The 12,750-nt window shown below is 38.8% G+C and overlaps 1 protein-coding gene across 2 annotated transcripts in view; it reads left to right on the forward strand.

Moving 5' to 3' along the window:
- Positions 1-225: 225 nt before the first annotated feature.
- Positions 226-12,750, forward strand: part of ago3a (argonaute RISC catalytic component 3a) — a 39,246-nt gene continuing 26,721 nt past the window's right edge. The window contains exon 1 of one of the 2 annotated variants that reach the window (XM_008431070.3): positions 226-1,098. In XM_008431070.3, coding sequence (XP_008429292.1) covers positions 1,080-1,098 — 19 coding nt within the window. In that variant the 5' untranslated portion in view covers positions 226-1,079. The remainder of the gene's footprint in view (positions 1,099-12,750) is intronic. The other variant, XM_008431071.3, reaches the window with a different exon arrangement.

Consider the following 12,750-nt stretch of genomic DNA (forward strand, 5'->3'; position numbering starts at 1 on the left):
AATCCTCTCAAGGTTGTAGTGCCCTCCCTTTTCATTAGCTATAATTTTTTCTACTACATTTCCTATGAAAATGCTTGGATGGAAGAGTTTGTGTGGTTTATGTTGACTTTATTTAGTGGGTTTTCACTATGTGTAATAAAGCTATACATTTTGAGTTTTCCTTTTTAAATTGTGTTGGTAAAACGGAATTTAAACTCCGTATTCAAATGCACCTGTAATGTTCCACTGATTTATTCATAAACGTAGGATTACCTCTAGCTAAAGGCGGAGTTCTTGGTTCTGACGTCTGGCAACACTGAGCCCACCTCTTCCTGTCGGTGTCAGAAAGGCAACTTCACCATATTTAGCTGGCTTGCCGAAGCCCTGCAGAGTTGTTCTGTCAACCAGCCTGGAAATCCCGACACTTATCGGCGGATACACAGCGGGGTTGACAGCTTCGTTTCGACGCTTGGACACTTACTTCCAGACGACGACGACGTCTGCGGAAGACGGAGACTGGGAAAAGCGACCCGCCTGAAGCAGCTGTTTTTAACGCGATAAAAAGTGGCCGTCGTCTGTCAGAATTCCAACTATCAGTAGAGCTAGCTTGCCAGCTAACCACTTTAGCTGCTCCTACGACTCCTTGTCCCGTGGTTAAATATGTATGTCGTCCCTGGGGACGGCCATACATCGGTGGGGATTCAGTTGGACTCAATGACCCTGCTGTGATGATCTCCTGACAGCTCCTCTCGTCTGCTCCAGCCACTTTCCCCCAAAGCCTGGCTAGCAAGCTAACTTGGCTAACTAGCAGATTTTCATTCCCCACCACAGTAGCCACTATCCTTCGCCGTGGCAGTGAAATCCGATTTTAGCAGTCGGCGTGCGGAGAAGGTGGTTTGTGGAGCCAACGGAAAACCATAGCGAGGGTTGCCTTTTCAAAGTGGGAGTGAAAGAGGAGGATATCGGGGGTTAGGACACGCTGTTACTCAGCGGAGGAGGCAGAGGCGCTGCACTCCCGAAGGAGACACCGGACTTAACGGAGGAGTCCCGAACGTTTGACATCTGTGATCCGGGAAGCGAACCGGGCAGAGACCTCATGAATGGAAATCGGAACTACAGGTGATTAATCTTGCAGCATTTCTTTTCTTGGCTGTTTCGCAAGTAGGGGTGAGATGGAACATAGGTGTAATAGATCCGTTATACTCGATCGTAGGTTTTCGATCACTAGAATGACTCGCAGCACAGGATCATACATTGTGTAGAAGGAGTGGATGGACAAGATGTGTAATTTTGTTTCCTTTGGATCTCATGGGGAAATAATTTGGCTATTCTCAATTTCGTATTCCTTGGTGATACTGAGGAGGTGGTTCTGCTGATTTTCCATCATCAGGCAGGTCAGGTGTGGGCTTCAAACACAAGCCTGGTATTCCCCTGAAGCCTCGCATTGCTGGTCATCTCAGAACATGTGACTGTAGCTGAACTCTGTCAGGGACTGACCCCTCCAAACTGACCTCAACATATTTAGCAGCTGCCTTTCAGCTTAACATCTTTACTATGGTACATGTGTTTGGTGCTCAAAACTGTTTGGCAGCACAGTTAAACAATAATAAATGAATAAATAAAAAGAATGTAGTGACCAGACTCAGAATTTGAGGTTTTTGTAAAAGGGTTATAAAGAGGAGTGATAGGAAAATTAATATGTAAAATTTTTTTTATCTGAAATGACTGTAAAGTAACTTAAATGATATCAAGATCATGTACGTAGGTGAATAAATAAGACAAGTCTTTCTAAAGTTAATATTTTGGGTTAATTCTGGTCCGTCATATTGGAAAGCTGTGATCCAAAATCACAAAAAGTGCTTAATTTCAAAAAATGTTTGAGAAGTTGCCTTGAAATATTCGACTAATGACCTCAGGTCAATATTTTGCCCTATTTAGTTGTACAAATAAATGTGTGGGGGATTTCCAGTCCAGATGTTACTATTAATGCTATAGAAAATTGTCACATGCTCTGACTGGAAACAAATTGAATTCTTGCATTATTTCCAAAATAAATCCTTAAATGATATAAAATATATTTTTTTAAAATGTCATGATATTCGGACATTGTGTGGGAAATCAGTAAATTTTTGATGAAGAACATTAAGAGTATTTTGGTAATTCCTCCAACACAATTTTGCTGGACCAAAAAATTAACAATAACCACTGATTGTATCACAAACAGGAATTAATAATAATAACAACAACAATAATGAGTATAATAAATTATTTTATTCGTTTACTTTATAATCAGAAAATCTCTACTTATAAAATATTTTGTCCCAGAAACTGAAATAGATTTCTTCTAACTTTAAAAAAAAATCTATTTTAAAAAATGTCATTTTAGTTACCGTAATGTTTAATTTAGACTTTTACTCATCTTTGTCCAGACTTGGTGAGAACCAAACGGCGGCCACCTTGATCAAGGTGGCCGTTAAACAGTTTTGAACCACCTGGCTTTGTCTCCATTGTAGCGGAAGCTTTCCTCTTATGTGACCATAAACTGAATGCAAGGTTCTCTTGATTAGCCAGTGATATGTGATACTGGAGCTGGTCCGTTGCCCACTCCCGCCTCCTTCGAGAGGAGATCCCTCTCTGTTGCCTGTTCTCCTGTTAGCACCTCAGCCTCCTTCAGCTTCCCAGCATTAACAGCAACAGGGACTGCAAGGTGTTTTCCCACCAACATATGGTGACAGACGGATGCCTCAGACAAATGCAGAAGTGAATGAATGTTATCCAAATCCTAGAAACAACTCGGTGTCTCATATTGAAATTCTGTTACTTTTATCTAAGTTTTAACATTCTGACAGGCGCACTAAAAACCTTGCACAGTAGAATGCTTGAAAGCGATTACTGGGAAAAATTTAACCCAATATCCTAATAAACTCCTGGCTTGTTTACTGTAGTTTACCCCTCCAGCTCCTCAATCAGCACGGTTGTCATAAAAGCAGACCTGGAGAGCTGCCAGCAGTGGATGTGTTTGCTCAGGGCTCTGAGAACACAACACATGGAGTTTCACTGACTATACCACTATCCAACTTGACATTTAGTTAGTTAAACATTTCTGGTGTTTTCATTTTGAAATGCATTAATACAGACGCAAGTTTGAGTTGATGATATGCTGTGTGTGTTAGTTAATTGGTCATCTTGTGTTTCTGCATGCTGACCGTTGAGGTCTGATCTTGGGTGAATGTTTAAAAGGGGCGGCCTTCCACCGGTCAGTCTGTGGTCTGGAGAATGGTGTGAGGGAAATGCTTATTGATCACTTCGCCCATTTAGATGTGTCTCAATAGTACCAAGTATATTTACCATGGGGCCCATCGTTCCCAAGAGCTTGGCATGAGGGCTGTAAGAAGTAAATGCTTTTGAAGCGTAAAAAAAATGAAATTAATTTAACAACATTGATGTTAACACAGCACGTCAGGTTATTGTTAATTTTTTATTTTGCCATGGCATAAAACAAGCCCTGTCATATTAAGAAAAATGTGAAGGCCCATCCATTTTTGTTTTGTATTTTCTACAAACCTTCTAATTTGTATAATCCTCTTACTTGAAACAAGATGTGAAAGGGAAATACTTTAATCCTACTTTTGCTGTAACTAATTGACATTTGGCAACATTTCTGGTGGGGCTGTTTTAATATTTGTTCCAAGTTTGAAAGAAATTTCAGTTTCAGACGATCACAAAGAATATAATCTACAAAATTATACTACAGTAACTTGTCAAATTTCAACTTTAGTAACACATGAATGAATCCTGTTCAGAATGGAAATATTTTGGCATTGGTTTAAAGTAGGGAATCGGTAAGCAGTGTTTCCCAACTTTGGTCCTCAGGGACCAGTGTCCTGCATGTTTTAGGTGTTTTCCTGCTTCCACACACCTGGCTTCAATAAATGTGTGATTAATAGGCTCATGCGGACCAGGGTTGAGAACCACCAATAATGAATCTGTCTCACCCCCAACAAAATGCTTTTCCAGCCTTTACCATGATAATCGCATTTGGGGAGCAAAAAACAAAAAAGACAGCATTAGATGCTTTGATTTTATTCTTCTGCTTTGTTTGGAAGGACAGCTATTTCTTCCTGAAAAACAATGTGTGAAGCAAAGCTCTTAAATTTATGAAGTGGGGGGAAAACAAATTGTGACAAATAACCTTGATTTCATTTCTGACTAAATCAAGATTATTTGATTAGGATATTTAGCCCTTAATCTCAGATATGCAAAATTACAAAACAAAAAAACATTTTGACTCTCGTCTGGCAGAATAGTATTTAACCAAAGAAATGAATGTGATTTGTTCTTGATGTTTATCAGTCAAAAACTTCAAGAGGTAAGATATCTTGCCCAGAAATGATCTTCCATCTAAAGATTTCTGTCTCATTCTTCTGGCTGGTTGTTTTTGTACTGAACAGAATCCATTCGAAAGTCTTCAAAGTTAAGATGGAAACTATCTTGCTTCTGGTTTTAAACCTTGGATTACATGTTATGGTTCATTTACTGGAAAGACAATGAGATGGCTTTTCACAGCACAGCAGGCGGAAGTGGGGGGGGATCCCCACCTTCAACTATCCACCTGTCACATTTTACCCAGGTGGGATTTGAGTTGGCTAGAGATGAATCAGCTCAATATGAGCTAAAGCTTGAGGTGGTCTTTGTAGAAAACACAGAAGTGAAACATTTATTGGACGCCTAAAATAAGAAATCTGTTGGTGTTTTTAAGCATGCTCTCATTTTCCTGCAACTTTCTTTTCCTATTTTATAGCTGCCTTTGTTCAGTCCTCTCATTCCCGCTCTTTTTTTTTTCTTTTTTCTTTTTTTTTTTCACAGACGGTTCCGACCCCTCCACCCCCAGCCCAACTCCTCTTTCTCTTCCTTGGTTACTGCTTCTGTTTCCCTCTCTGTGCCCCAGTGGGAAACTCTGCCTTCCCTGTCATTCTCCTTGTAGGTCGATTCTCTGTGGATTTTGTACAGACAGTAGGGTCGGCTTTGAGGGAGGGCTTAGCACTTGATTTGCAGTCTCTCCTCATAATACTCAGTTCATTCAAGCTGCCTGTTGACAATGGTCTAACCCCCCCCACATCTGCGGTCCCAACCACCCATAAGGCTAACTATCGCCATATTGTTGTTGGTTTCTATGGAGAAAGCAGTTAAACCTTATAGTCTTTAAGGGGGGTGTTCATTGCTGTGCTAAACAAAAATGTATCATTGATAATAGGGACGTTGGATCTGACCAGTTTTTGTTAATAAGGGTAACTGCTGTTGGATTCGTTTGTTTTTCATTCAGATTATTAATGGTTTTGCATAAGATTAGTGCTTACTTAAATGCTTAATCTATTTTTTAAATATTTCTTTCATTATCCTTTTTATATAAAATTTAACTTAAAACATTACATTTTTGTATCACATTGCCAGCATAGCTTTTTTTTTTTTTCAAAATATTTACAAAAAATTAGATTAGCTTTATTACAAAATCTGTTTACATTTATATGAAAACAGAAAAGTAACAATTACTCATACTGTTTCTACACTAACAGAATGCATAGAAAAGTTATGGACAGGAAAATTGGACCTTGAAGTAAAAGCCTGCATTTTCTGCTTTGAGCCTCACTGAATGATAGAAATCACTCTGTTGGTCATTTGAATTTATTCAGTGCATCAGAAGTTAGTTAAAATGTTGATTAGTAGCCACATCTCTTAAATGTTAACTTGGGCTCCTTTGGCAATGTGTTAATGTATTCAGTGTGGTGTAAAGAGCGCAAATAAAAACTTAGAGGAAGTAAAGTTCATGCAGGTAAGAACATTTTTATTTTCAGATACAAAACCTGTTCAAAGTTAATAATTCAAAGAACGGCTCAGACTACTTGTTACTCCAAATGTAGTTTTCCCCCCCTCACCGTTACAAGAATCTTGCATTTTTAATGTGCTTCTTAAATGTTAAGATGATTAATATCATCTTAGCATCCACATGTTGACTAGGTTTAGAATTACTTTTATTAATCACAAAACCCTTTAATTGTGATACTGTTGCTAAATTATCAGTTATCTTGAAGTAACAGTTTCCTGTTGTTTACAATTTTCTGTCCACTTTCTTGGGGGCAAATCAGGCGTTACAGATGACAGGTTGAGCATCCACAGCTGCTATTGCCTTATAATCTGTCCAAATATATTACTGGCTGGCAGAGTACAAATGCATGGCCTTGAAATATGATATCCCATCAACTATTGCATCCTAGGAGTCCTCTGCGATTTAGATTTTGCAAATATTGATATTGACATTGTGATTGCAATTCAAAATATTAGGCAGCCCTTCTTTTAATACTATATTTTTGCCATTCATAATAGTTCTGTGATTGTTTAAAGCCATAATTGAATTATAGATTTAATTAATTTTCCTGTTTTAGTACCTATGTGTACTTTAATCACACGTAACTCAACATTATAAGTAAATGAGCCTGTGTCTGCTCAGCCTGTCAGGCTGGACCAGCAATGCAGAAGGCCTCATTTAGCCCACTGGTTATTGAAGGTCTCAAAATGGGTCTCAGATATTTGCCTTAATAAATATGAATAACAAAAATATTCCATTTAAGATGACAAACGAGGCTGTCATCTACAGCAGTTCCATTTCCTGGAGGACCAAATGTGTTTCATACTTCATCTATGGTTTGTAGCCAAACAAAATTATTCCAAGGGCCTCAATAGGCCCTGGGCCACACTTTTGACATCCCTCATCTAGGTTTTCTTTGTCAATCATCACCTACTACTGTCAAACTGCCATGAATTCCCTTTTGCGACCTACTCTGGTCTGGCATTAGGCTCACTAACTCCTCCCTCACACGCTTTCTGAAAATATTTGCGTAAGATGCTTGTTGTTTGCTCTTTTTTTAAGCCCAGGTTTTGCATTGAAGGTGGTGCAGAAGGGATTTCAACATATTTGCACATTGTTGTGACCGAGCATACCCTTGTCAACCTGTCGGTACGTGACGGCCGACTGGTGTTTATCCGTAGCCAAGAGTGGCAGTGACTCTCCTGGGTGCGAGATGCAGCACGCTGTCTCTGAGGTTGATGGAGTGAGCGGGAAGGAGGAGTAGCGATGTGTGGGACAGGCATCAGTCCTCCCAGAAGCTTTCAGTCTTTCTGTGAGCAAGCGCGTCTCTAGGTTCGGCCGGTTGTGACTGACGCCATTGTGCCTGGTTACTGAGCTCTCGTCCTGTTCCTAACGTTCAGGCCTCTCCGGATTAGAAGTACAACAGCTGTATTGTGTGCGTGTGTGTGTTGCGTTGTGGACTTGCGTGTTGGCGTCAGCAGTGTGAGAGTGGCCGTTTGTGTACGGGAGGGACGTGGCGGAGGGGGTTTGCAGTGAGTGGATGTCAGCCTGGCTTCTCACCATGCAGTTTCCTTGGCTCCCGGCCCACTGTTTACAGTGTGACTGTGTTGTGTTACAAGGCAACCGAGTGGAATGAGTTCACATTGCTGAGATGTTTCTGCAACATTTTTCAAGGAAAAATGCGTCTCGATTACTGCTGCACTATAAAGTTGAAAACTGAATTATTTCTGCCACATGCACACATGCGTGCAATTTTTAGTTTCCTTATTATGCTACATAATAATCATTTGATAAAACCTAAAGTGATTTTTTTTTTTTTGGTAGTGTTGAAAGTAACTTTTTTTTATTCAGTGCGTATTGACGTTTCTACTAAATAATTTATCCCATCAGGTTAGCTTTTGGTGTTAAGTGGGCACTTGTGTTGCAGCCAGACTCGGCTCATGTTGAACACAATTAGTTTGATGAGCGGTCTGATTGACTTGCACCAAAAAAAACAGAGGTTTGAGAAATGCATTGAGATTACATGTTGTGTATGAAAATACTGAGATTTTCTACATTAGAGATACTATTGAAGTGAATTCACACCTGCCTTATTAAACTTGCTTTAATAATACTCTAGTTTTTTTTTCCTAGAAAGTCCGGTTCATATGCAGACGTATACTCTAACGACAATGCAAACCAAAAAAGTGAACATTGGTCCAACTAAAAACTGTGGTCTCTGTTTGATTAAAGTGAACTCTAGTGTGGTTCGAATGCATACATGAATGTCAAGTAGACTGGTGTTCACTCCAAAACCAAGAAAGTAACAATTATTGCAAGGTATCTTGGATAATTTCAACCAAAACAAACACTTGAGTCTAGCGCTAGCAGGAGAAATGACTCTAGATCTTCTGCCAAAGACAAAAGAGAAGTCCTACAACCTGTGTTTACATTTTGTGGAGAAGGAAGTAGCTTTGTGTCGTCTTCAGAGGTTTTTGCGTTGTTTCTTTAGTGGTTCTTGGCGCAGCGCCATCACAGGCGAGGGGATGAACAAGTTAAAGGGTTTTGTTGGATGGACACGGTTCAGTGTGAAAACGAATTGCACCAGCTGAATATGTAACAAATGCTGCAACATTGGTCCGCAATGGAACCGAGGCTACCTGATTATCTGTTGTGAAATCTCCCTTAGAAGCTTTGGAATCAGTATAGTTGTAAGACCACAAAAAGATCGCATAATGCCAGCTGACTATATTAAACAGCAGAAAACTGCATCTTTGCAAGCTGATTGTGGTTAAATGTTCTCTCACTTTTGTGTTTGCATGTCTAAGGAAACGAAACCACACTGATGTATAGTAGGAAGATCTGATCTGCCTCGACCTATGCCTTTGTTTATGAAGGCGTATCCTTCCGGTAATTAACCAAAAGTTCATCCAAGTTTTCACTCTCGATTTCTAAAGCAGAAACATGGGGTGCAGCATTGTTAGGTAAACTTTTGATTTCTCTAAAGTCGTTCACGGAGATTATTAACAATCAGAAGGTGTAAAGGAGTGAATTTGTGGCTTTGTGCAGCATCTTGTGCACTAATGTTCCATCATATTGATCTTAATGAGATGCTACAGAAACAACCACAGTTTCTCTGGCTTTTTGAAGCACAGTGCAATGCAACACCTGTTGCTGCACACCGTCAGTCAACTGACTGCACTTTTCTGTTGCTTACAAGTAAGACAAATTTCCAGTTGCCAGAATCACATTGTTGAACACAGCTGGACTTGCATAAATTAACACTTTCATCAAAAGTGAACTCTCCTTTTTCCTGGGTTAGACATGATCCCTTCTTTCAGAGCAACTAGTCCTGCCGTTTATTTTACTTTTAGAAGATCACTTTGTTACGTCTCCCTGAAGAAGCGGTACATAGCGATCCCGTTATCGGCTTTGTTTTATTGAGTCATTACTGCCAGGTTCATAAATGGCTTCAATAAACATCTGTGACATGCTTGTTAAATTTTCAGGCTCTCAGCTTGTTGCCTCCCACGTGTGTATTATTAAGCAGTTCTGTGTGTTCACAGGTGAATGAGTGCTTTGACTAAAGTGGGTTTTCTCAAGCTCCTGGTATTTTGGAACAGTGTGAACTACTGTGCTGCGTGTTCTCTGTAGAGATTTGGGTTTTAAATAATAACCCCTCTACAGGATAGACGCTCGCTATATTTAGACAACAGCAATTCACAGGAAAAATATTTTCTTTCCAAGAAAAAAAAAAGAAAATAAATTACAACTAAATAAGTAAAGGTCAAATATTTATTTAATTTCTTTATTTATTTTAAAATTAGGTGTATTACACATGTGCATATTCTTTTTATTGTTTTCATTTTTAAAGTTTTACATATTTTTATTGTCTGTATGCTGTTGGGTGAAACAGGAGTCAAATTCCTTGGTGGTTGTTTCTTTGTTCACAAACCTGGCCAATAAAGCTGATTCTGATTATTAATCAAGAACACATGAAAATGCTTGACTACAATAGTAAGCGCTCTACTATAAATTGGGTTTCTTAGATCTAAAAGGGAAATAAGAATGACTAAAATGACAAAGCTGATATACAGAAAATGGGTGGAGGGTGCGAATTGGTTAAAGAGGTTTTGTTTTGAATCTGAGCATGTCACCTCAGCTTGTAGTAAGTTTCCATTTACAGAGGCACATTTTTGAACATCTAGTGAGTAATTCTGCAATGTAAAAAGGAGTTTGTTTAAAGCTGAAAATCATGTGGTTGAGTTTGTGTAAAATGCCCAAAAAAAGTACCACTCTGACTGTGTTGTTCTCTGTAAAAACAAAAACTGAATTTCCTGCAGTCTTGTTGTTTAATACCACTTCTATAAATTACTATATGTGTGGGTTTCAGACTGAAGACAAACCAACTTGCGGCAGTAGGAGGAGGTTTCTAAAGATTTAAGATGCTATCATTACTACTCGGGCTAATCTATTGATGAGTTCAAAAGCTGGGTGCTTTAGCGCATTTCTTCTTCTGTGGTGGTGGCCCTGTGACTCACACCGAGTAGAGGCCAGTTCCAAGACGCCAATAAAAACCACAGAACATCAACCCCGCCTCTTCTATAATCATGCCACTCCCAACTATCCTGGAAGAACATTTTTAGTGAGCTAGAAAATCAAGAGCAGCATCTTATTTCTATAAATATCTCTTAATAGATGCCTGTTTTCAGAGCTATTGTGTGGGCTCACTACACAAGTTTCACAAATTACCAAACAGTTAATTTGCACATAGTTGTAACAGAATTTCCAGCCTTCCCTCGTTTTTTTTTTTTTTTTTTTGCACATTTTATTCAAGTAATTCTAAGTCTTTACCCTTTCATCAACCTAGTCATTTTCCACAGGAAAAACAACAACAAAAAACGCGTCCCGACTGTAAATAAACAAGCTCACATTGTGTGATGTTACCTCACTTCAGGTTTCTTTTTTGTTGTGGGGAGATTTTCTATGAACTTCCCCCTGAGGGCAGCTTTCAACTGCAGCCTACACATGTGGGACCCGTGAGTCAAATCGGAGATGAATCACACGCTCAAACATGACTCTTATTTTTCAGTGACACATAACAGGCACCTTTTTTTGGTCAGGAGCGCTGAAGCTGTGGGGAAAGTTGAAATGAAAGCACCATGGGTTGATGGGGAGGGAGAGTAAACAAAGCAGCACCAGCCAGGCAAATAGGCGAGCCTTCAATGAGTTCCTGTATGAAGATGAATGTTTCATAACAATAGCAGAATGATACAATCGTTGGAGTAGTACAAACAGTACAGTAAGCTGTGATGTCAGCAAAAAGTTGGTGTTCTCGGCTTTGATGAGGCGTTGCAAGCCTCAGCAGAGCCTAAATAGCCTCAACAAGATTGTCGCGGATTAAAGTGGAAAATAACAGTTTAAGGATCAAAGTGACTCATGCTTCAGACATTCGCGTCTCTTTTTTTCTATCGCTCTAAAGGCAGCCATGTGTCACGTTTTTGTTTTTAGTCATTATGTGCTTGAATTTTGTTCTTTAGAGCTTAGAAGTTTGGAAACCCTTGACACACTTTGATCAGATATTTACCTCTTTGAGGCATATGCTTTCTGCCTGCATGGCAGTGAAATGGAATAGAATTGGTAGTCTAAAATGGCAGAGGGAAGAGCTCTTTGCAAACATTTTGATTGTGTCTCTTACTGCTGATTCACTCAATTCACATATTCAAATAAACCAAAGCTGAAAGTTGACAGGGTTTCCTTCAGGGTTGGTGTGCCTTGAAATGCCAGACATTCTCCGCTTTTTTTTGATCGTCAGCATTGATCATGTTTGATATTAAACTTGCAAAGATGCAGTTTTGTGGAGGGTGCAGTGTGTTTGTGGGTTTTTCATGATTAGAAATGTCAGCATGTGATGTGTCGGATTTGTTGGCATTTCCCCCATACACATGACCTTGTCGGGACATTTTCAGTATCTTTGCTTTGTTTAGTAATTACAGTGAGACAGTCATTCAGATTCAATTGAAATTCTAAAATACTTCATTTAATTTTAAAAAGGAAACGATTAAATCATCAGTAACCTCATTAATATGTAATTTCTTCCTACCAGTGCAGTATTTCTGTTTTTAATCATTAGGTGCACTATTGTTTTCTTTTAACTTTTCATCATTTTAAAGTGATTTTATTAATACACATTTATCTGATTATCAGCAAAAACAGTAGAATTGATTTAAATGAACATCTACACAGTCAAAGAAAATAACTAATACGCCTTAAAATTTTACACAGTTCACTAAAATCACAAACAGCAATTAATTGTTTTGTAATTTCTTTTGAAAGATTAACCAACACAAAGTACCTCATTAAAAGATGTAAGAAAAAAATATATTTTTACAAACAAAACCCTAAGAGTTATTATTGTCCAGTCAGCTTTAGTCTGATACCATTAGGTAAAATCCAGAGCAGCCCGTTGTATTCAGTCACCAAATTAGAAAATAGTCCACCGGTGTGTAATTTAATCTGAGTCTAAATACATATGTTTATATTTGTTTCTATATTAAGGCCTCAGTGGTTTGCTGGAAAACATTGTTGGGCAAACGGCTCATGAAGATCAACAACCACACCAGACAGTCTGGAATAAAGTTGTGAACAAGTATAAAGGAGCATCAGGTTATAAAAATAATATCCATAGTCAGTAGATGGATGGATCAACAGATGCACAATGCTGTTTGCTTCTCTTCATGAAGAACAGGGAGGATAGTCAGTTGATTTTTAGAAAAGCAATTCTGGAAGAAAATCTGTTGGAGGCTGCAAAAAAATAAAATAAATAAAAAACATAAAAATGAGGCAACAGTTCACCAGTTTCAATTAGTCAGATGGACCCCAAAAAACTTGGAGCTGTGATTGGACCAAAAGGTGATTCTACTATGAAT

This window comes from Poecilia reticulata, chromosome 16 (assembly GCF_904066995.2).
Source record: "Poecilia reticulata chromosome 16, P_reticulata-male-v2, whole genome shotgun sequence".
In the NCBI taxonomy this organism is placed as follows: Eukaryota; Metazoa; Chordata; class Actinopteri; order Cyprinodontiformes; family Poeciliidae; genus Poecilia; species Poecilia reticulata.